At 38.4% G+C, this 23,486-nt stretch overlaps 1 protein-coding gene across 1 annotated transcript in view; it reads left to right on the top strand.

Moving 5' to 3' along the window:
• PRKN (parkin RBR E3 ubiquitin protein ligase) overlaps window positions 1-23,486 on the top strand; it is a 1,255,012-nt gene that overhangs the window by 410,237 nt on the left and 821,289 nt on the right. Inside the window, exon 3 of the mRNA XM_022562266.2 lies at window positions 14,485-14,725. Within this exon, the coding sequence (XP_022417974.2) occupies window positions 14,485-14,725 (241 nt within the window). The remainder of the gene's footprint in view (window positions 1-14,484; window positions 14,726-23,486) is intronic.

The following is a 23,486-nucleotide window of genomic DNA, read 5'->3' as shown; positions in this document are numbered from 1 at the left end:
CTAGCCCTAGCCCTTCACCTCAGTCTTGCTACATACACCCTCATAATAACCATTTTTATTAGTTTTTATTTTATCCTTTTTTATGCTTCATTTTGCAAAATAAACAGGCACCCACACAACCATATGTTCATTTTCCCATTTGCTACTTACATAGAAAATATCGTACAATCTATACTATTTTGTGTTATGCTTTCCTTTCCTTTGAGGAAAATTCTCACTTCAAATTAGTTGATAATGATATGCCTCATTTTATTTACAGAATTTTAGTTGTCTTCTATGGATAGGCAGTTAGTTTCTGATATTTTACTGTTATAAAAAATTCCACATTAAATAACCTTATGCATTTCATAATTGTGGAGGTATATGAGCTTTAGGAAAAATTCCTAAAACTGGGATTTGGGGATCACGAGGTAAACTTACGTGTAATTCTGTAAGATCATGCGAACCTCTCCCACCAGTGGTGTGTGTGAGTTTCTGCGACAGATTCACCAATAGTGTTGTCAAGCTTTCCAAATGTTGTTAATCCGACTGGTGTAAAGGCACATAGTTTCAATTTGTGTTTATCTCATTATAAGTAAAACTCAGCATCTTTTCTTACGTTAATATTTTTGTACATATTTTTATAACGTTTCATGTCTTTTTACACATTCTTCTATCAGACTTTCAAACCTTTTTTTCCAGTTTTTAAGAATTCTGTATCTGTTTCCTAAGTTAAAAATATTTTCTTGCAATTTTTCATTTGTCTTTGTCTGTAGTGTGTTTTGCCATGAAAGACTATTTTTAAAATTTTGCTGTAGTTAAATTTATTAACATTTTATTGCATCATAATTTCGAGTCATAGTTTTAAAGGCTGTCCCATAAAGAATGCATCCTTATTTGCTTCTAGGAGTTATAGTATGGTGATATATATAAATATGATATATTATGCGATATGTATTGTATAATTATATATAGATATAAATAACGTATGTGTTTAGGAATTTTTTTTCGTGTATCGATCAATACAGATCCAATGTTATCTTTCTCAAAATGACTATTCGTTAATGAAAAGTTTGTCTTCTCGCAGTGATTTGAAATTCCACCTTTAGCTAATATCAGATTTCCAAAACATTGAGTATTTTTCTGGACTTCTTATTTTGTTGCATTAATTGAGCCTCTCTTCATGTTCCTATATCATAAGGTTGAAAATAGAAACGTTATGTTATATTTAATGCCTCCTATGGCTATACCTCTCATTGCTCTTCTTTACAGAATGCTTCCAGATATGCTTGCACATTTAGTTTTCTATATGAACTTTAGAATCAATTTATCTAGTTTCAGTGCATTGATATTGGGAGGGAATCACATTAGTTTGTTTTTGCGACTGTTCTGCTCACTGTTTTATCTAAAAAGAATAGCGTAGAACCTATTAAATAATAGATGATCGTGAAACACTTGTTGAATGAATATTTCATTTAACACTTCTATTTAGTTACAGAATTATACATATTGCCCTCTTTAGTCTTTCATAATTTTCATAGCAGTTTGCAGTCTTTGAATTTTTAGCAAATAATTAAGAGAGAACAAATTCTCTATAATGTGTTCCAATTTAAAAGCAAACATGAAAGTTTGTATGTGTGTGTGTACATACATATGCACATGCATGTTCACACACATATGTATGTGTGTACAGACATGTGTGTGTGGATATGTAAGTGTGTATATACATGTAGTGTCCACATATATATTTGGCCTCAGACCTATGGATATTTATCCATTTGCTGTTTTCTTCCTGTACATACTACTTTTAAAACATTTTTATCTCAAAGCCTGAGTGTCCTACAAATTGTTCTGTAGCCTAACAGAGTCTGTTTTTGGCTTCTCCCACATCTTATAGAAACTTGATAAAGTCAATGTGTTGAAAAAAATTAATTATATTTGCCAAATCATGCTCTTATTTCAGATTCTTTCCGCCTGAACCCAGGTCAAGAAGCTTGTCTTCTTTAGCCCTCTTTCTTTTGAGACATATTTCAAAAGAGCTGGTGTGCTAGATTATAAAACCAGGAAACGTTAAGCCATTCACTAAGTCTCCACTTGACTTAAAACCCATTTTCTGTCATTGGCTTGCTTTTGTGCTACTCCAGACATTTTATAGGTTTTTACAAAAAGACTCAAAACAGGCAAGGCTTATAGATATCATATGCCTATGGGCACACAGAAATACTACTATTTGTATATTAATCCTGGGATCTTCCCTGTAAGGTGTAATTAATGTCATGTTTGTTGTTGGTAGTCGGTAGGTGTCTGACACAAACAGACTGGCTAGATGTTCTCTCTATATATGCATTGCACAGTATGCTTTCTTTTATAGTCAATATAACCCATTAGAAAAGTTTACATGACAGATTAAACATTTTCCCTGTCCACTTATGAGTAAGCTTGTTCTCCTTCATGGCCTTTAGTGCTAGTTTTATCTAGTGTCTCCCTAGATGGTTCTGGGAGTGTGGCCCTGAGCATAGGAAACACTCGTGGTTCTTTTACACTCCTTGGGGCCCCAAAGCCCTCCTAGCTTAGGACATCCTTGTGTTGCCCCTTGGCTCTCTGCCATACCTAATGGCCCACTGGAACAGAGGCTGAGGTGGGTGCAGGTCTTAAGTACAGGGTGCCTGTGTGGCCGGAGCGGAAGATTTCATGTGGGTGAGGGTAAGTTGGGACTGAGAGGCCGGATGTCAAGCACCAGTCCAGCTCTGGCCCTTGGCGGAGATTCTCAACTTGACTGCACATTGTGAGTCGGGGGAGATGATTCAAAGTGCAGATTGCTGGGACCCACCCCTGCAGATTCTGATTCTGTAGGTTTAGGATTCGATGTGAAAATCTGTTCTTCTCCTTGGCACCTCAGGTGTTTCTTATGCAGATTTTGACCTGGATAGAAGCCCACCTGCTTAGAAACTTCTGTGTAATCCTAGCTCATTCATTGTCTTCCTGAACTCTGACTTTGTTAAAATACTTAACATAATGCTTGAGAAGGGGTTGGTGACAGTATTAGGCAAGATTAAATGTGTTGATAACAGGGATTTGTAAACAGTGAATATTGTGCCACATAAGTATTAGTTATTATTCTGACTCACCTTTGGCAACAACTTAATGTCTTTGTACTTCAGTTATCTCATCTATAAAATGAGGATATTAATAGTACCCATCTCACCATGGCATTGTGCAGAGTAAAATGAGAAAATACTAAGAAGCGTGCCTAGCATGTAGGTAATTCATAAAATGGTAGATATTATTGCTGTTATAACTCTTTTATTAAGTACTTCAGAATTTACTTTTGAGCATCTATTGTGTGCCAAGAATAGGCAGCCATGAGTAGAGTGACCATACGATTTATCTTTCAGACTGGGAGACTTTGATAGTTAAAGGAGCGCTCTTAATAATCATACTGGGATAAGACGTATAAACTCAATGATCCTGGGTAGACCAGGGTGCATGTCACCTAATCAAGATGAACCAAAGATGAGAAGGTTTGTGAAGGGGGCTTCTACCAGCAGTTCTCCTCACCTCTACCCCTTAAAGATGTTAACGTCTCCTCTAAATAAATGTTGAAAAAATACATAAGGGTTATTGGCTTTATGGAGTGCCAAATTAGGGTTCCTCCTGGGGACCCCCATGTATATTTGACTCCACCTAAAAGCGTTCTGCTCCCAGCCATAATGTATTCCAGCTTTTCTTCTTCCCAACTCAGGTCTCTCAACTCTGACTTTGCACATCCTGTTCCCTTTTGCCCAGAATGCCTTTCCCTCGTTTTTGAGTTTTCTAGGGCTATTGTAACAAAGGACCACAAACATGGTGACCTAAAACAACATACATTTGTTGCTCAGAGTTCTAGAGGTCAGAAGTCGGAAATCAAGGTGTTTACAGGGTGATGCTTCTTCTAAAAGCTCTAGGGAAGGGCATTTCCCTGCCTCTTCCAGCTTCTGGTGGCTCTTAGCATCCCTTGGCTTGTAGCAGCATCGCTCCAATCCCTGCCTCCATTTTCAATTAGAGTTGTCCTCTGTGTGACTTTGTGTCCTCTCTTCTTATAAAGACACCAATTCCTGGATTTAGAGTGGGCCTTAAGTCCAGGAGGATTTCCTCTTGAGATCCTTAAATAATTACATCTACATAAACCCTATTTCCAAATAAGTTCACATTCTGAGGTTCTTGATAGATATGGATTTTAAGTAGATACCATACTTCCTTTAGTTGGAAGAAAACTAAAATGAAAGAGAGGTTAGTGCCTTCTTTTAAATCAAGGCACTTAGGCTGAGCCCAGGCTTCCTGAAGCCATGCCTTTGTTTTGACTGGCTAAGGCGGTGAGTCCAGATTCCCTCACAAGCTTACTTATAATTGGACTCCCACCTTGCCTTTCCTCTCTCTCTACCAGGGTGGCGGAAGTAGCTTGAGTAACATAGGTGCAAGTAAAACGTGTTATCTTTAAATCCATGACCTGACCCGTCACATGTGGGTTTTCATTAGCTTCTGTTAGAGACAGACGCAAAATGCTAGCTGCAAACTTCAAGGCACTTTCTCTTAGCCCTCAAAGTTTTAATATCCACAATGGATTTTTGTAAATTTCTTCAGTCGATTTATCCCGGGGGAAGACTGCAAGGGCCTCTGAGCTTTTCTTTTCCTCTTATACCCTGAGAATGTTTATATTATGAAAATATAAACAAACAAACAAGAAACTCAGTCAACAATTGTAAAGGAAATTCATTATAGATAAGTTCTGTTATATAAATTTAGAAAACAATGTTTTGTCAAAGACAATATTTACCATTTATTTCAGAGTAAAGGCCCAGAGCCGGGAGTGCTTGGTCATGGCCCCAGCACATACAACCTTCCCATTCACCTGCAGGTGGCGGTGCAGCCCTTGGAGCAGCAGTCTGCTCCCCTGCAGAGCTGTGGCCCTCAAGGATGTACTTCAGAGGGCCTTTTGGCCTTAACACATTCTTTCTCCTGAACAAATGATTACAAGAAAGAATTAGTTAGGGCCAACTGCTGAAACAGAAGGAACGAATACCATTTATCCTCTCTTGTAGTCAGATGACAGAGTCTAGGAATTTGTCCCAATTTGCTCAGACTTTCAATGCCATCATACCAGCCAGTGTCTGGAGGGCAACTCAAGCAGGCATCTGCTTAGAGTACAGGTATGGAAGAGGGTAGCAGTTTCATGTTTTATTTATCCCACGCAAAAGAATTGTTGCATATAACATAAGATATCCAGATTGTGAAACAGGAGCTGACATAAGTAACTGTGTATTGTATTTATATCTAAAATTTAAACCTGAGGCTGGAAACTTATAAGGAATTTATAGCCAAGGTGTGAAACTGTTTATCTCTGTGTCAGTTGTTTAAAAAAATAAACATGAATGCCTGTCAGTTCTTGTTTCTTCTGTGCTGTTGAAGAGTCTGACTAAATATTTCTATCCCTCTGTGAGTCACTCAAGCTCTGGCCAGGGCCCAGGGAACATGCAACACCCCAGATTTACTGAATGACCCAGGTGAGGAGGGTGGCGCTTGGCTGCATTGTCTTACATGGCAGTAGGGCATCTCCCTGACTTAGTGAGAAACTTTTAGTATTTGAGAATAAGTGATCCCTGATTACGTTTCTCCCCTCAAGAGTCTACACTCATCTCTTTTCTTATAGCTCTGGGTTAGGTGTGTGACTGGATAAGGAAATATCCATTGCTTCTCCTAAGAGATTTTTTGTTTGTTTTTCATGACTTTTTTTTTTTTTTTTTTCTGGGGATGGATGTAATTTAAAGTATTCAGTAGTTCAAAATTACCACTCTGGCTTTCCACTGATTCCACATAAACATTTTTTTTGTTGTCTAAGAGTTTGTTTTAAAGTCATGAAATAAAATAAACTTATTCTGTTCCAGTTGGCTACTGACTTATTGCAACCTTGAAGCAATGAATGAACTTCCTTCCCTGTGCTTAGTTAGTTAGTTCCCAGTTCTACAGTGACCAGCATTGGGCTGAAACCAAGCAAGGGGCACACCTGCTTCTTTTTGGTTCTGAGTGAGGGGACAGGACCACATGCTGTGTGTTCACCCAAGAGAAAGCATTAGAATTACAGCATAGGAGAGATGGGTAAAAGGAAGGGGCAGGGGAGGGAGGGAGAGAGAGAGAGAGAGAGAGAGAGAGAGAGAGAACCAAAGGGAAGGGGGGAGGAGTAGAGATCATCCAAAGACCATCACATTCTTTTAGAAAGTGGAATTATAGGAGGGATGAAGAGAAGAAAACCAGAAGCAAACTGGGAGGCTAATTTTTCGGGCCTAGAAAGGAATAGGCTTTAAACAAGAATATAAAGGGTTTTTTATCCTTTAAAGTTTTTTTTTCCCAGTTTGTTTGTTGTTTTTGGAAATGGCCCCAAAGCTACAAAATATCGTTTTTGCACATTATCAGCAAAATCTCTTTGGCAATACAGGTGTTCTTGTTGAGTTGGGGAAAGGGAGAACACAGTGAGAGAGAGGTGGTATGTGAAATGACAGTTTGGGTGACAGTTTGTCTGCTTCATATTTTTTTCCCCAGGGTTGAATCATTTGAAGGTAAAATATCTTTAGGAGGAAGACATAATAGAGATTATTATTCAAGATTCCTCTTTTTGTCCTGTATGCACAAGAAGGAGGGCCTGTTTGTTAACCCTGACACTCCCCCACAAGCAATACCATACATTGTATGTAATGATTTGTAAAAAATTAATTTAATTATGTTAAAATTCCATATATATTTAAATTATTTATAACAATATATCATAACTTGTGATAAAGTAATGTTTAGAGAAACGACACTGGGGGGGCATTTCTTGTAAAGTTTACAACATAAAACACAATTTTAACTTGGTTTTAGGCATAGGATTGATTCCCTGTTATCCTTTGTGTTTAGGAAAGGGTGGGCATGGATGAATGGAATCCCAGACCTCACCTGTGCAACAGCGCTAACCTCTTCTCACAGTAAATCATTTACTTCATAGCTAAGGAGAGCAGTCAGTTGATTCTTGCTTTGTCTCCTTCCCCTCCCCGCTGAGCTCCCTCTGTACAGGTCCTAATGAGTAGTGAAACGGCCCCAGGCCTGCCATGGGAGGGACTTGAGGGTGACATGGCTCAGACCCACACTGGCTAATTAGTGTGGGGCTAATTGACCTTTCCCAGTAATTGTATTACTCAGCCTTTGGCAACCAGAGAGGGGGCCTTTCATTATCTCTGTGTAGCATAATACCTTTGATCATAATAAAAACTTGCTGTAAGAAATGTGAAATAATTCAAAGCATAAATCACAAAGTATATGTCTTTTCAAAGTCTCTATTTTTTTAAAATGAAAGATCAAGTTGAAGGAACAGTTTTTATTCTCATCCAATTAATATAAACTGGCATTTAGTGTTTGTTCACCACTATGGAGGTGAACTAGAGCACAAGAGAAAGAAATCAGTGGGAATAGTTTCTTTTTGGTTATTCTGACTCGCACCGAACGTCCTTAGCTCACGTTGTCTTTAACCACATTATCTCATTGTTAGCAATAACCATACAAAACATTTCTGAACCATTACATTTAAAACTACCTTTAAATAACTCCCTAAATAATTGCCACATTGTCTTTCTTTGACACAGAAATATACTACAGTAAGTCCCCTACATACGAACAAGATCTGTTCCGAGAGTGTGTTCATAACTCCAATTTATTCATTAAGTCCAACAAAGTTAACCTAGGTTACCCACTAACACAATCGGTTATATAGTACTGTACTGTAATAGGTTTACAATACTTTCACACAAATAACACATAAAAAAAACACAAAAAATAAAGAAAACATTTTTAATCTAACAATACAGTACCTTGAAAAGTACAGTAGTACTGTATTAAAAACTCTGGTGAAATAAAAAAACAACTCTGGTAGGCTTACACAAACATCTGTTAGATGTTTTTTTTAGAAGAAGCAAGTAATGAACATGCTGAATCTTTAACAACCAAAAAAGAAAAAGAAGAAGAAAATAAAAGAAAATTTAAGCTGTGTTAAAGTGTTTCTTTAAAATTATCTAAGAAAGAGCTCCTTAATGCCAAAATCATTTTTAAAATTAAAATCTGATAGCATCATTGACTATTAGATTAGGAAATCTTTTATCTGATAATTCTTGGCTGATCATATTATTTTCTGGGGGAAAAAATGCGTGCTATTAAAAATTCAAATGAAAATCCGAGATTTTCAGGCCTTAAAACGTAAAGTTGGGATGCAATAGGAAGTAGGGTAGCCTTCCAACTGTAATTATTTTAACCATGTTTTATGATAAACAAGAGTTTAACAGAGTTGGAGAGAATGAAAATGAATGAATAATATCGAAGAGATTGAAGGCAGCCCAGTCTAATTTAAAGACCATGGAAATTTGTATAGCAAGTATAGTGATGAATGTAGATTGATCAGTGTGCTTATAAAATAAACTAGTGACTTCCCAGGCAGTCCAGTGGTTAAGACTTCGCCTTCCAATGCAAGAGATATGGGTTCGATCCCTGGTCGGGGAGCTAAGATCTCACATGCCTCGCAGCCAAAAAATCAAAACATAAAACAGAAGCAATATTGTAACAAATTCAATAAAGACTCTAAAAATGGTCCACATCAAAAAAAAAGCAAATCTTTAAAAACAAAATTAAAAAATCAACTCGTTGGAGGTTCTGTCTAACATGTATCCTTGTATGATGAACTCAGAAACGTGGGGAGTCCAAAGTGGGATATTTGAAAGAGCATTGGGCTAAGAGCCAGAAAACGTGGGCCGCGGATCTGGCTCTTTCATTTCCTAATTATGTGTCATATTTAGGTGACTCACTAAAGCCGTCTGACACATTTCCTTACCTCTGCAATGGCTGCAGCAATTGGCATGTGCTTCACAGGATCATGGAGTCATTCAACAAACCCAGGTGGAGTGTGTACTATGACCACTGGGTCACTACAGTAGATACTGTAGATTCAGCATTAGGAAGATTTAGTATCTTTTCTTGAAGATGGAATTGTCTGGTAACAGAGAAACACATAAATAGGCAGTGCAACCCCATGTGACAAGTGCTGTCTTCTCGGGGTTTGGGATCTGCAGGGGAGCTGACTTAAAAACAGCTGAAGCTGGCACCAACCTTTGGGGGTTGCCAGCCTTGTTGCCAGGCCACCTCTACCCTGTTCTTACTTTGCATGGTTTGACTCATGCATCTATAACTCGCACTGATTCTTATTTCATTGTCTTGTCGTCCTGTTTGGTTTTGTTTTTTATCAGACCCACGCCTCCAGGTTGCCCTGGTCCCAGTGGCTGTCTTCTCTAGTTTTTAACATATCTGGCTCTTCGAATCATTCCTTTGTACCTGAAGCAGATCCATTGCAGCTTCCAAACCCCACTCTTCACCATGGCCCCTATAGACTTGTCCTCCTGTGTCTATCCCACCCACTACCTCACTTCCTCTCTGCAGCCACATAGTGGAGCTCGGGAGAGTCAGAGAAGGTTATCAGGAGTCCTTGGCCTGGGTTCCCATCCTGGTTGCATACTTAAGAGCTGGATTACGTTGAGCCTGTTATGAATTTCTCTGTGGCTCACCTTTAACTTCTGTGAAGTGGAATAGAAATGAACAACAGAGACAAGTAATGTTTGATGGGTTCCCATCCTGGTTTCATACTTAAGAGCTGGATTACGTTGAGCCTGTTATGAATTTCTCTGTGGCTCACCTTTAACTTCTGTGAAATGGAATAGAAATGAACAACAGAGACAAGTAATGTTTAAAGAGCTTAGTTTGTGCCAGGCACAGTTCTCCTGGCTTTACATACAACTCACTTCTGGATGGTAAGAGCAGCTCCTATGGGGATATTAAACAACTTACTACATCTGAAGACCTGGTAACACAATCTGGAGAGTAGTACAAAGCTCAAGCATATTATGTATTTATTTTTTATTATTAATGTAATTGTTATCGGCATAGCACGTGAAAGCATTTTGTTAATATGTGACATTATTAACTATTTTTGAAACTCATTATTAATCATTTTAAAGATTATCTGTGTAACCCTTCTTTAAGTGCTTGGACAGCATTCCAATAACTTTTCAATCCTTGTTAATTTTTCTTCTTAGAGTAACATTACTTATTTTTACAATGTTTCAAAAGGTTAAGAATATCTTGAAAAGCATTCTCAGGTTTTTCAAATTTTTCTTGTTTTCAGAGTTCGAATTATATTACCAGGCTGTCAAATATTTGAATTCCAACTACATGTCCTCAGAAGGACTCCTTTTCGGAAAAGGAAAACTACATCAATCTCTTGTATATCGTGGAATAATGGCCAGTTGGATGAGAGGTGGTCATTGGTTGGCAGACAACTCCCGTAGATGTTTTATTAATCCTGGGGTATCTCCAAGTCAGAGGTCCTGGAGAGAGAGTCCATGGTACTGAGCTCTCAGTCCCTGGTGGGACAACAGCTCTGCTTGACGGTACAAGACCAAGCCCAGCTGGGTGAATACCCACTTGTTTTGTCCACAGTAAACGACTTATGTCACTGCCTTACTTGTTGAATTAATGACTTGTTATAAGGAAAACACAAATGTACTGCTTCCTCTTTGCCAAGCAATATTCTGGTTATTGAGGAAACAAAGATAAATAAGGCATTGTTTTTGCCCTGAAGAAGCTTAAAACAATGTTTGAAAACTCTGCTGTCTTCTCGTGAAAATCTCTACCTCCCAAAGCTGAGGGATCGTTCATATACCAAGAGAACTAAATATTATTTTGGGCTTTGGAGTGGCTAGACAACTAAACTTTATCTAATTTATTGCCCATGGGACATGTTATTAATGTGGCTTTGAACTGAACTAACATGATGGTGCACTTGCACCATCTGGCAAAGGGACTGCTTCCGAAATCAACAACGTTTTCTACAAGTGAGTCAAAGAATTAAGCAGTTAATGGTCTCTGAACCATGGATGGAGCCTCAGGGAAATATGTTCTATAAATATCACTATAAGTACTGAAATCTGTTTGGGATCTTCCTACTCCCCTTTGCAGCTCTACTCTGAGCATTAGGGAAATCTGGATTTGAAAGGAAAACCTCAGTTTTTTTATTTTTTCCCTATTTGTCCAATTTTAGCAGCCCCTGAGGATTTGCTCAGGTTCTTCATGTGTTTCCTGGCATCTGAGCATATAGTGATATTTTTTGTATCAACTTTTAGTTCACAGAAAGCCTGGAAAGTTACCAGAATAACTGTCACATTTGTCGATTCTGCTTATTCCACCTTCTTTATACATGTTCCAAATAAGATTGTGTGAGTGGAGCAGCCAAAAAGGATTCTGAGGTTTTATTCTGAGGTTTTATCTTTATACAAGGTAAGGACCCAGCTCTTTAGTTTTCAAAACTCGTAAATGATGATAGTGATACTGACAATTATATATTGAGTTGTGACTGGATTGGGTCTGCACTCTGTATATGTCCTTACATCTCAGAGCAGTCATCAAAGTTGGTAATATTATTGCTAATGACATATGTAGGAACTGAAGCTTATGCAGGGAAAGTAATTTGCCAAAAATCACGCAGCTAATAAATTACATCTATTTGACTTCGAATTCCATGTTCCTTCTCTGCAGTCTTCTTGCTCCCCGAGGAACACTTCAGGTGTTGTGTGTATGCGTCTATAGCTGTTTATATTTGTTCATTCATTCATTCTTATTTTCTCTCAGTCATTTACCTTTTCAATTCATAGATGAATTTTCTACATCTACTAGGTTCAAAATGCTGTGTGAGGCATTCTGGTAAATAAAAGTAGAAGTGTAACCCAGTCGCTGCTCTTAAGGAATTCTAAATTAAGTTGGAGGATCAGACACAGACACACACACACACACACACACACACACACACGATGTCCAGGCTCTGATCACTGCAGTGGAAGAGCATAGCAGGCAAAGATTACCTGGATTCAGATGAGAGAGAAAGACATTATTTTTATCTGGGAGTATCACATGAAGCATGTACGTTATGACTGTGGAGAGAGGAATTTTATCTGACTGATTTTTTGAACCTTTTGAAAAGAGCACAATATGGATGAAAATCTCAGGATATGTTAGGATGCTAATTCTCAATTGTTTCTCCTTGTTGCAAAGCACATGTCCTCACATGCCCACATTTGAGTGTACTCAGATCTTGATGTTGGTTTGTTTGATATGACTTAGGCTAAAGGCTTTGTACAGTCTCTAGAGTGCTGGCCGAGCACTGAGGTGATGATAAATGGTGGTAGAACGTCTGTTAGTCCAATTAGAATGGAAAAAAGTGTATTGTCAGCGATTACTGCTTAATGAACAACCACAAGATCTCAGTGCCATACATTAATAACCGTCTCTTTCCCGTGCATCTTCAGGTCATCTGGGGGTCTGCAGCCCCAGCCTGCATTTAGCTGGAAGACTGCTCAAGCTATAGGTGGGGTTGCACTTGATCCTCTCCATGGCTTGGGCTCAGGTCTGCGCCATGTGTGCAGTGCTGGGGCCCAGGCTGAAGAGGTGGAAACTTCCAGGGATTCTTTTTTGATAGCCAGGGCAGTGGTGCAAATATACTCTAAAACCCTGGTTCAATCACATCTGCAAATGTCCTATTAGCCAAAGCTGATCACATGGCTTAGCCCAAAATCAAGGGCAGGATGAAGGGAGATGAGAGTGAACATTTTTTGAAGAATAATATAATCTACATATATAATGGAGAGGAAAAGACAGTTGGTCTAGGAAGGAGAAGAGTCCAAACACACTTGAAGAAGATAGTAAGATGTTAGACTATATTTAACCAGTAATAGTGAGACACTTTAGAGAGACTATGTAGAACACACCAGAAATTCTTGTACAAAAGGTTTGCGGGGAAAGACAAGAGGTAAGGAAGTAATTACAAAGCTCTTGTAATGATGGAGACCTAAAATGGGGAGGTGACAATTGGGATGTAAAGGAGCTGAAGATGTGAAGGGAATTTCTGAGTCAGAATTAGTTACTCTTGACACCTTGCTGGATGTAACAGTAGGGAGGAAGGTTCCAAGGTGGTGAAGCCCTCCTTAGAAAACATAGGAGAATGATTGGAGCTTTAGGTGAGGGGAAGCCTTGACACTTGGATAACATGGGGGATGGTGGTGCCTTGACAGAAATAGGAAGTCAGGTAGGGGCGGACTGAGGGGACAGAGATTGACACAGAGTGACCACTGCTGAGTAGGAGCAGTCCTGGGGAGAGCTGGGAAGCTGCGGGGACAGGCGGCAGGAAGAAGAAGTGTGTTGATGTGACCGAGACCCGAGACACGGGACCAGAAGAGATCAGAGTGGGATTTGGGACCGGAGGGCATGCTGGTGACCTTCCTGAGTGGGCGAGGCTGACACCAAGCAGTGGTGTGTGGGCAGGGCGTGCTGGTGAGTGTCAGGCACCATTCTTACAAGTTTGATAGAGATAACACGGCACTTGGGGGGTTATGATTGTTACCAGTGTTGTTGTGTTTTGCGTGGGTGTTATTTAAACTTCCTAAGATGAGGGAGAATGGCAATGGGGGGTGTTGTAGAGAGAGGAGGGTCCTCGCTCTGTGGGAGGAGGAACAGACAGATGAACGACTGTGTCTACCCAGTAGATATTCTGAAACAGAGATTTAACTTAAGTTAGTATAGTTTCTGTCCAAGTAAATTATCTGATGTTTAACTTTCTTTTCTTTTTTTTATGCTTTTATTTTATTTTAATTTTTATTGGAGTATAGTTGCTTTACAATATTGTGTTAGTTTCTACTAATTCTACTAAATTTTAAAGTCTCCTGTTCGTACACATTAATATGTAGATACAAAACATTTTTGTAGACGTCCACTGATTTTAATTGTGAGATTGGATGAACCAGTGAATGATCCGAGATGGCACTGGTACCCTGTCCTCTTGCTTCACTGGCCTGGTGGTGTGATTGCTAGTGATGTCTGAGTATACGTGGAGCCTACTGTAAACGAGTGTATGGTAAATTCTAGAGCAAGTTGCCCTGTAGTTGGTAATAACCAACTCTGTGCTTTTTAAAACAGAAATGTGTGCTAGTATTTAAATTTGAAAATTATAAGGACATATTTCCAGGAAGTCAGTTTTAAAAGCATACTGCTTTTCAGTATGGTTATGTATGCAGTGTGATACATGTTTCTTTCCCGTTAGATTTCATGTCCCTTTGAATATTACTTCAGTTTTCGTCTGTTGTCGTGTTCCATTTATCCCCACATTTCAGTTTCTGGCCCCAGTTCAACATTAACGCACACATGTGTAGGTGTTGACCCCTGCTGCAGGGTGAGTGTGCCTATCCTGATCAATCAATCACACGTGTCACTTTTCTTTAAGTTCCATGACTGCATGCAGACATTGGACATAAACCAATGTCTTTTACACACTCTAGAACTGATGACAAATTCAGCTCCTCCTGGTGTTTTAATGTCTGCCCTTTCTTGTTGTGTTTTTGTTTCACTCTCCCACAGAGCTGTGACCTGGATCAGCAGAGCATCGTTCACATTGTGCTGAGACCCCAGAGAAAAGTCCCAGAAAGGAACACAGCTCGAGGGGACAGCCCACAGAACACTGTGGGGGGCTCTGAGAGGGAGCCTGAGAGCCTAACTCGGGTGGACCTCAGCAGCTCCGTCCTCCCAGCCGACTCAGTGGGTCTGGCTATTATTCTGAAGGATGACAACGAGAATGGTGGCCCACCAGCTGGAAGGCCAGGTAATTGACTGGCTGTGGCTAGTAAAGCATTTTGTGTGATAAAATCTCCACGAAGAATGGCCTCACTGTGGTGTATTTAGTTCATGACAAGTTCTAAATCACCAGAAGGAGACATGACTAGAAGGAGAGTATGTGGATGTAAAATTTGAGGTGACACATTTAATAAGTACAACGAAACAGAGCTATCATATTAAGAATGAACATAAGGGATGGGGAAGGTGTCAGGACCATAGTGATAGTATCTTGGGTTTACTTTTGGAGGAACTAGGGGTGGTGGGGACATGTGATACACTGTGCTAGGCTCAAAATATATGATTAAGGTACCTATATGTCCCTCTCAACTTTTGCCTTTGTTTTCTTCTATTTCTTATTTTCTTAAAATACATTTTGGTTGATTATGTTTCTGATGATATAGAGAAATGTTAAAAAAGGAGAAAGAGAACTTCAGAGGTAATTTTAGTCATTCGCAGGTTCTAAGAACAAATGACAATGTCAGTAATATCCTTTGTGTGAAAGAATTCTTCCTTCTTTATGCTACAGCCCATTTCAAAAGTTTGTTTTGGCATGAATGACAATCCCTTTGTTATTCTGACAATATTAGTATGTTTCCTTTAGTCTTTTATTCTCCAGTCTAAATAGTCAAAGGTACAACAGGATTATTTTTGACTGTGTGTGACAGAAAACACAAAATAATAACAATGACTCGGCAAGGTAGAAGTTTATTTCTCTCCCACGTGCAATCAGTGAAGATGTAAGCAGCCCTGGGCTGGTATGGCTTTCACAGTGTCAGAGAATTCTGGAACCACCAAGATGGAGGCTTCTTGCTAAAATTACTAAATAAAATTTAATTAATATTTTTAAAATCATAGATGAAATTGAAAAAGAAAAAGGAAATTTTCCAGGGGTAAGTGAAGAAGTAGAAACAACACAGCTGTCTTTAAATAAAGGAATGAATAAACCAAGAATTTAAGTGCATGGTGCTCTGGTGGCCCTCAGGTGGTTGTGGAAGGAATGAAGGCTTCATGTCCTTTACATGGACTGGGCATCTAGGAGACTGAAAAAATAACTGAGAAATGGGGAAAATGAGATAAACCTAAACCTCTCAATACCTATGTTGTCCACAAGGAGGAATTAATATAAGTATCAGACCCAGGCTTTGGCACATCTGATGTCTCAAGCAGAATGTACGTAAAAGCATTCCAGAGAACACTTGGGGGTCATGGCCTCCAGAGATGAACAAGCCCTATTGAAGGGGTCCTCATGATACCCATTATAAGTCAAACAAAGGGATATTCTACCTTGAGTGGAGAAGAGCATACACCATAAACTAGAAGATTGGTTTCCCCCAAAACATGAGAAAATAAAATGACAGTTTGAAACAGAATACAAAACAAAAATGTTTTATGTTAATTAGGACATAAAATAAAAAATTGAAATCAAAACAGAAAACAGACATAATAGAAAAAGATAGCTATTGAATAGAGCATAAATTTAACTATTAGAATGAAAAAAAATCCTCAACAGATTGGTTAAAAGAGCAATTTGTCAATGCCAAAGAGACAGTTAATGAATTGGAAGTTATATATGAGGGAATAGCCCATAATGTGACACAGGTTAAAATGTAAAAAAGTGGTTTTAGAGACTAGGATTTGGAATTAGGTGGCCTAACTTATATCTGATAGGAAATCTTTAGAGCAGGAGTCCCCAACCCGTGGGCCGTGGACCGGTACCGGTCATGGCCTGTTAGGAGCTCGGGCCGCACAGCAGGAGACGAGCGGTGGGCAAGCGAGCGAAGCTTCATCTGCCGCTCGCCGTCGCTCCCCGTCGCTCCCCGTCACTCCCCGTTGCTTGCATTACCGCCTGAACCACCCCCCACTCCCTGTCCGTGGAAAAATTGTCTTCCATGAAACCGGTCCCTGGTGCCAAAAAGGTTGGGGGCTGTTGCTTTAGAGCAAAATTAAATCCTTATGTGCATTATCTGAACATTAATAATAATATAAGCAGAATAATTATCATTTATAGGTATTCACATATTTTAATGTTTCCTAATGTTTGTGATTCTACTATCTTGTCACTGGTATTTATCTGAAGATTTAAAAAGTAGAATCTTATTATTTTATTTTATTATAAAATTGCCTTCAGTCTTCTTGAGAGTTTTATTTTATGATTATCAGTTTGGAATTATTGGCACCTTCCATTCTTTCTCTTGCTAGATCATAATACTTCTACTGAAGAAAATATTCTCTTCCTACAGTGATTGAGGTACCGGTACACTCTTAGAAAATTCTGCTAAATGTCTAATATTCTACTTAGATTTTAAGTGAAATATGTAATTGTTTCAACCCAAACAATAGATTAAAGAAACTCTCATAAATGTACATAGGACAGTAGCACTGTAGCAAGAGCTGGCAGGCTACTGTATGCTTTGTTATTGGACTGCTTAACCTTAACTTTCCATACAGACCTCATGTAGTCTGACCTCTAATCACCCTGTTTCTCATTTACCCACTGACCAGTGGTGGCCTGTTAGCTGCATGTGTTTTGCTGGCTGGGGACTGGGCTTGGCGACACTTGCTGGCATGCCAGGCGGCCAGCATCCTGTTGTGCTTCTCCCCCATCACCCCAGATCAGGAGTGAGCTCTCCTGTTACCTTTCCTGTGCTGAAAGGGTGGCGTAAGTTATGTTGCATCTGGAAGGAATCAGGCAAAAAAATATGGGTTATTCCAGGTCAACTTTAGGACTTTATTCTGCATTGAACTGAAACTCTGAATGGCAAGGAGTCATCCCTTAATCTTCTGAAGTGGAAAGAATCATCTCCTTTCCAGAACTTTCATACCTCTTATTATTTTGTTTTGTACTCTAGTTCCTTCTGTATGTACTTTATCTCTTTGAGGACAGGATATTTGTTCAATTTACTGTAGTTTCCCACAAAATCTCTAAGAAAAAATGGTGATCCGTGTTTCCTAAATTATGTAAAACTGTAAATGTAATAAGCCATTCATCAGAATTTTCTGTGTATTTAACTTTTAGAACTAATGACTTGTTCAACGTTATACAGAGAAAAATGAAACTTCACCTCTTAAAATACCTTGTTAATTTTACTGCTTGAATGAATGGAATACCCTGAATGGGATTACTTGAAATGACTGTGGGCAAACGACGTGCTTATACAATTATTTTTTTTAATAAAAATGACAGTTTAGAGTTCCTAGAGCAGTGACTCACAAACTCTAGTGGGAATGTTTGTTCAATGCTTATTCCAGGGCCAGAAGGTCTGATTCTGTTAGCTGAGGACAGAGATTCAGAAATCATGGTGCTGAGCACACTCCAAGAAATGCTGCCCTATAGCAAATGTTTTCCCACCTTTCAACTGTGAGATCTACCTAGAGTCTTCAACCAGGTGGTAGGAATGTTGAGAAAGACAGGTGGACAAACCAAGTCAATCCATAGTAGCAAGAGCAGGCTCATAATTACCAGTTTTATATACAAAGCATCTACAGTGCATTTTATTTGGGGAAAAAAAAGAAAAAACGTCCCTGGTTGAAAAATGTTTGAAAACTTCTGCCTTTAAGAAAGAAATTTAAGAGAAATAAACCGAATTTTCAGCATGTTTCCAGGGTGTCTGAATTAGACAAGGAAGAATTTAGGTGCTCGCCAAACGTGAGAGGGCTCTAAAAGGTGGAGAGCTGGGCTGTAGCCACAAAAGTAGATGCAACAAATAAGAACTGCAACTTGAGAGCATGTCTTTCAGGAATTTATAGGTGCAAAAGATAATTGGTCAATGTAAGAGGCATTGTCATGATCTACATTAATAGTCAGTTTATACTATTTGTATTTAGAAGCTAGGACATGTTAGATTATGATTTTTAAGAGGAAGTCAAAGAATTGAAATGAGTCATTTAAGAATTCCTTAGAGCAGTGGTTCTCAAGGTTCAGTACTCATTGGTGTCACCTGAGGGCTGGGTCCAGCTCCGTCTTCCTGGAGTGGTGACTGAGAATCTGCATTTCTAACAAGTTCCCAGGTCTTGCTGAAAGTATGGTTCCAGGAGCCATGCTTTGAGTAACACTGTCCTACACAGTAAGAATTTGTATTGTTTTAAAATATTGTTATTGTATATTATTTTATAAACATTTGAATAAGAACATCGAGTAAGCTATTCCTGGACTCCAAGGAACACATGCATGAACTAAGTTCACATATTATGTTTGTGTTTTCTTAAAGAAATACCATTCATCCCCTCCTGATAATCAGATGAAAGAAGCTATTGGATCTAGGAAAAAATAGGAATATTCTCCAATATTTGTCATGCAGTTAGCTAACTACTTAAACAAATAATTAGAGAATCCCTACTCTGTGCCAGGCACAATTCTAGGTGCTAGGATGTAGCAGGAAATAGTAACAGCCAAATTACCAACCCAACTGGATCTCATTCTAGTTGGGAAGAAGATAATAAACAAGCAAACAAACAAAAAGCCAAATAGCTAGTAAGTATATGTTCTCTGGTGAAAAAATTAGCATAGTAAAGGGAATACAGAGTGTTGGAAAGGGTGCTCTTTTGTATAAGGTGGTCAGAGGCCTCTCTCATGAAGTGACAATTGAGGAGAGCATTTCAAGGAGCATAGATTCAGGAATCTCAGGTAGAGGGGACAGCGAGTGTATGGACCCAAGGCAGGACCGTGCTTGGAAAGCAAGGAGGACGGCGTGGCTGGGGCAGAGGAAGTAAAACAGTAGGAGACAGGAAGTCAGAAAGGAAGACAGTAATACATGATCACAGTTGAAAGTGAAGACAATCTAATAAGAAAGTTTTACTCCTGTCAACTAATGTTGAAGCTGAAATTCTGAGGATGACATGCTACAGGGCTGAAAGGAATGGTAATTAGTATTCCTCTCCTTCTTCCTCTCCCTCTCCCTCAACAGAATCCATACCAACCTCCTCATAATCCTTCTCCATGGCAGCCATGTCCTCACAGGCCTCAGAAAACTGTAGGCTGTGTAGGGTCTTGTAGGCCCTAGATTTTACCCTGGTGAGAAGGGAGCCACTGGAGGAGTTTTGAGAGATGGAGTGACATGATGTGACTTAGGGAATGTTCACTTTGGCTGCTTGTGAATAAACTTCAGGGTGCCGGGGTAGAAGCAACAGGATCAGTGTTTCAAATCATCAAAATACCGTAACACTCATGACATCAGGAACTGGCGGTAATGATAGTCAACATCTGTGAATGCTTATCCTGAGCCGGGCACTGTCCTAAGCCCTGCTTCCATGAAATGTCTTGTTTAATACTTCAGAAACCCCATCAGGTAGAATATATTAATGTCCTCCTAATAGATGGAAAGTAGTATCAGATCATTTAAGGAACGAATCCAAAGGAAGACTCTATTAAGGACTGTCTTACTCCAAACCTTGTGTTCAACATATCCACTAGTCTGTATTCATTTAAATATACATATCAGAAGGAATGAATGAGTTTTTGCTTTTCTTCTAGATATTTTGGTTATAAAGGTTGAAGAATCATGTTAATTGTTAATTTTAGCCAAGTAGTCACATTTTAAAACTCAACTTTTATATCACAAGGTGTACTATTTTTTCATAATTTTGGGGTCTTTAAAAAGAAAACTTTCATTAATTTTATCCAGTTCTTTCTAAGTCTCATTGCCCCGGTTTACTAACAATGCATTTCATTAGTTTTGAAGAACATTTTCCTCTACAATAATTAGACATCTTTTACTAAATGCAAGAGACTGCTGTCGATGAAGCATTACACGCTGGAATGAATTTTTGTTTGTTTGTTTTGGCTGCCCCACGCCGCATGTGGGATCTTAGTTCCTGACCAGGGATCAAACCCGTGCCCCCTGCAGTGGAAGCCTGGAGTTTAACCACTGGACCACCAGGGAAGTCCCTGGAATGAATTATTGAAATAGAACTTGAAAATGTAAAATAGAAAAAATTAAAAATAGACAAAGGTTTAAAAAAATTAAGAATAAATTACCTCTGCCACTCCTTGTCAACATTATACTGAAAGTCTTAGCTAATGCAATAAATCAATAAAAGGAAACAAAAGGCATACAGATTGGGAGGAATCATAAAACTGACTTTGCTCATAGGTGATGTGATTGTCAATGCAGAAAATCTAAAGGATTTGACAAAAAAAGCTTTTGGATCTAATAAGTGATTATGTCAAGATTGCAGGATACAAGGTTAATATAAAAGAGTCAGTTGCTATCCTGTATACCATCAATGAAAAAATGTAATTAGAAATTAAAAACACAGTACCATTTACATTAGCACCCCCTAAAATGAAATACTTAGATATAAACCTAACAAAATATGTACAGGTTCTGTATGAGGAAAATCACACAACTTTGCTGAAAGAAATCAAAGAACTAAGTAAATGGAGTGACATTCCATGTTCATGGATAAGAAGACTCAACATTGTCAAGACATCACCTTCCCAACTTGACATACACAGTTACAGTCAAAATCTTAGCAAGTTATTCTGTGGATATCAGCAGACTTATTCTGAAGTTTAAATGGAGAGGCAAAAGACCCAGTATAACCAACACAGTATTGAAGGAGAAGAAAAAAGTCAGAAGCTTGATGCTCTCTGAAGTTAGGAGTTCCTATAAAGCTACAACAATTAACAGAGTGTAGTAGTGGTGAAAGAATACACAAATAGTTCTACAGAACAGAGAGCCCAGAAATAGACCCACATAAACATGGTCAGCTGATCTTTGACAAGGAGAAAAGGCAGTATGATGGAGAACAAATAGTCTTTTCAACAGATGTGCTGGAAGAACTGGACATCCACATGCAAAAAAAAAAAAAAATTACACATAGATTTTACACTTGTCACTCACAAAAAATGACTCAAAATGGATCAGAGACCTAAAGGTAAAACATGAAACTAAAACACCTGGAAGATAACATAGGAGAAAATTTAGATGATCTTGAATGTGGTAATGACTTTTTAGATACAACACCAAAGGCATGAAATAAATAAATGATAAGCTGGACTTCATTAAACTTAAAATTGTCTGCTCTGTGAAAGACAATGGCAAGAGAATGAAAAGACAAGCCACAGATGGGGAGAAAATATTTGCAAAAAAGACATATTTAATAAAGGACTGTTATTCAAAATATACAAAATCTCTTAAAACTCAACAATAATAAAATGAACAACCTGTAAAAAAATGACAAAAGACCTGAGTAGACACCTCACCAAAGAAGATATACAGATGGCAAATAACCATATGAAAAGAGGCTCAATATCATGTCATTAGGGAATTGCAAATTAAAAAAACAATGAGATACCATTACACACCTGTTAGAATGATTAAAATCCAAAACGCCGACAACACCAAACACTGGCTGGAACATGGAGCAACATCAACTCTCATTCCTGCTGGTGGGAATGTAAAATGGTACAACCACTTTGGAAGACGGTTTGACAGTTTCTCACTAAACTAAACACACCATACAATCCAGTGATTGTGCTCCTTGGTGTTTACTCCAATGAGTTGAAAACATATGTCCACACAATAATCTGCACCCAGATGTTTATAGCAGCTCTATTCATAATTGCCAAAATTTGGTAGCAATCAAGACGTTCTTAAATAGGTAAATTGATAAACTGTGATATATCCAGACAATATTACTTAGTGCCAAAAAGAAATAAGCTATCAAGCCATGAAAAGACATGGAGGAACCTTAAATTCATATTACTAAGTGAAATCAAGTTGAGAAGCCTAATACTGTATGATTCCAACTATATGGCGTTCTGGAAAAGAGAAAACTATGGAGACAGTAAAAACATCAGAAGTTGCGGGGGGGTTGTGTGGGAAGGGATGAATAGTCAGCGTACAGAGGATTTTTAGGACAGAGTAACTATTCTGTATGATAAAATGGTAGATACCATGTCATTATAAAACCCATAGAATATAAAATACTAAGAGTGAACTCTAAAGCAGATGGTGGACTTTGAGTCATAATGATGTATCAATGTAGGTTAATTAGTTGTAACAAGTGCATTACTCTGGTGAGGTATGTTGATAGTGGGGCAAGCTGGCGTGTGTTGGGGAAGGGGTATATGGAAACTCTCTGTACTTTTTGATCAGTTTTGCTGTGAACCTAAAATTGCTCTAAGAGATAAAGTCTATTAAAAATAAATTAAATTGCTTTTAAGACTTGAGCCCTGGATACATACTGTAGATATATCATGATTACTAGAGAGTATGTTCTTATCAGCAATTTTTTTGCCAGTGGTTGAATGTATTACAAGATGAAAGTTATTCTGGGATTATGAATGAGTTAGCACCTGCCAAATACAAATCAGTAATGGAAGCCTCCTAATGGAATAAATCGATAAACTTCAGACTTAATTCTCATTTATCCAAAAATCAAATCTCAAGTACTTGAAAATGTGTATTATACATACTAATGACTTTAAGCCAGAGGGCGTGAATTTCTTGGTGCATTGGACAGCTTTAAACCTTCCCTGAAACAACAAAATTTTGGCAGTCATACTAGAGCAACTTAAAGTTGCTATCACATCAAATTATTAAAAATACATTATGATTCTGCAAGTACTTGATTTTTTCTCCAACAAAGAAAATTTTACCATAATATACTCTTTCAATATTATAAGTGAAAACACAGAAAATGATGTTTCAGTGTAGTGGGAATTTTGCCAACCTGACATATTTTTGGGTGGGTTTTTTAGGTAAGGAAAATAGTCCTATATTCCTTTCCGAGAAGTATGAGCA

Source organism: Delphinapterus leucas, chromosome 12 (assembly GCF_059928025.1).
Source record: "Delphinapterus leucas isolate spDelLeu-1000000601 "Yukka" chromosome 12, BTC_Dleu_Yukka2, whole genome shotgun sequence".
NCBI classification, from domain to species: Eukaryota; Metazoa; Chordata; class Mammalia; order Artiodactyla; family Monodontidae; genus Delphinapterus; species Delphinapterus leucas.
This window is presented reverse-complemented; position numbering and strand designations above follow the sequence as displayed.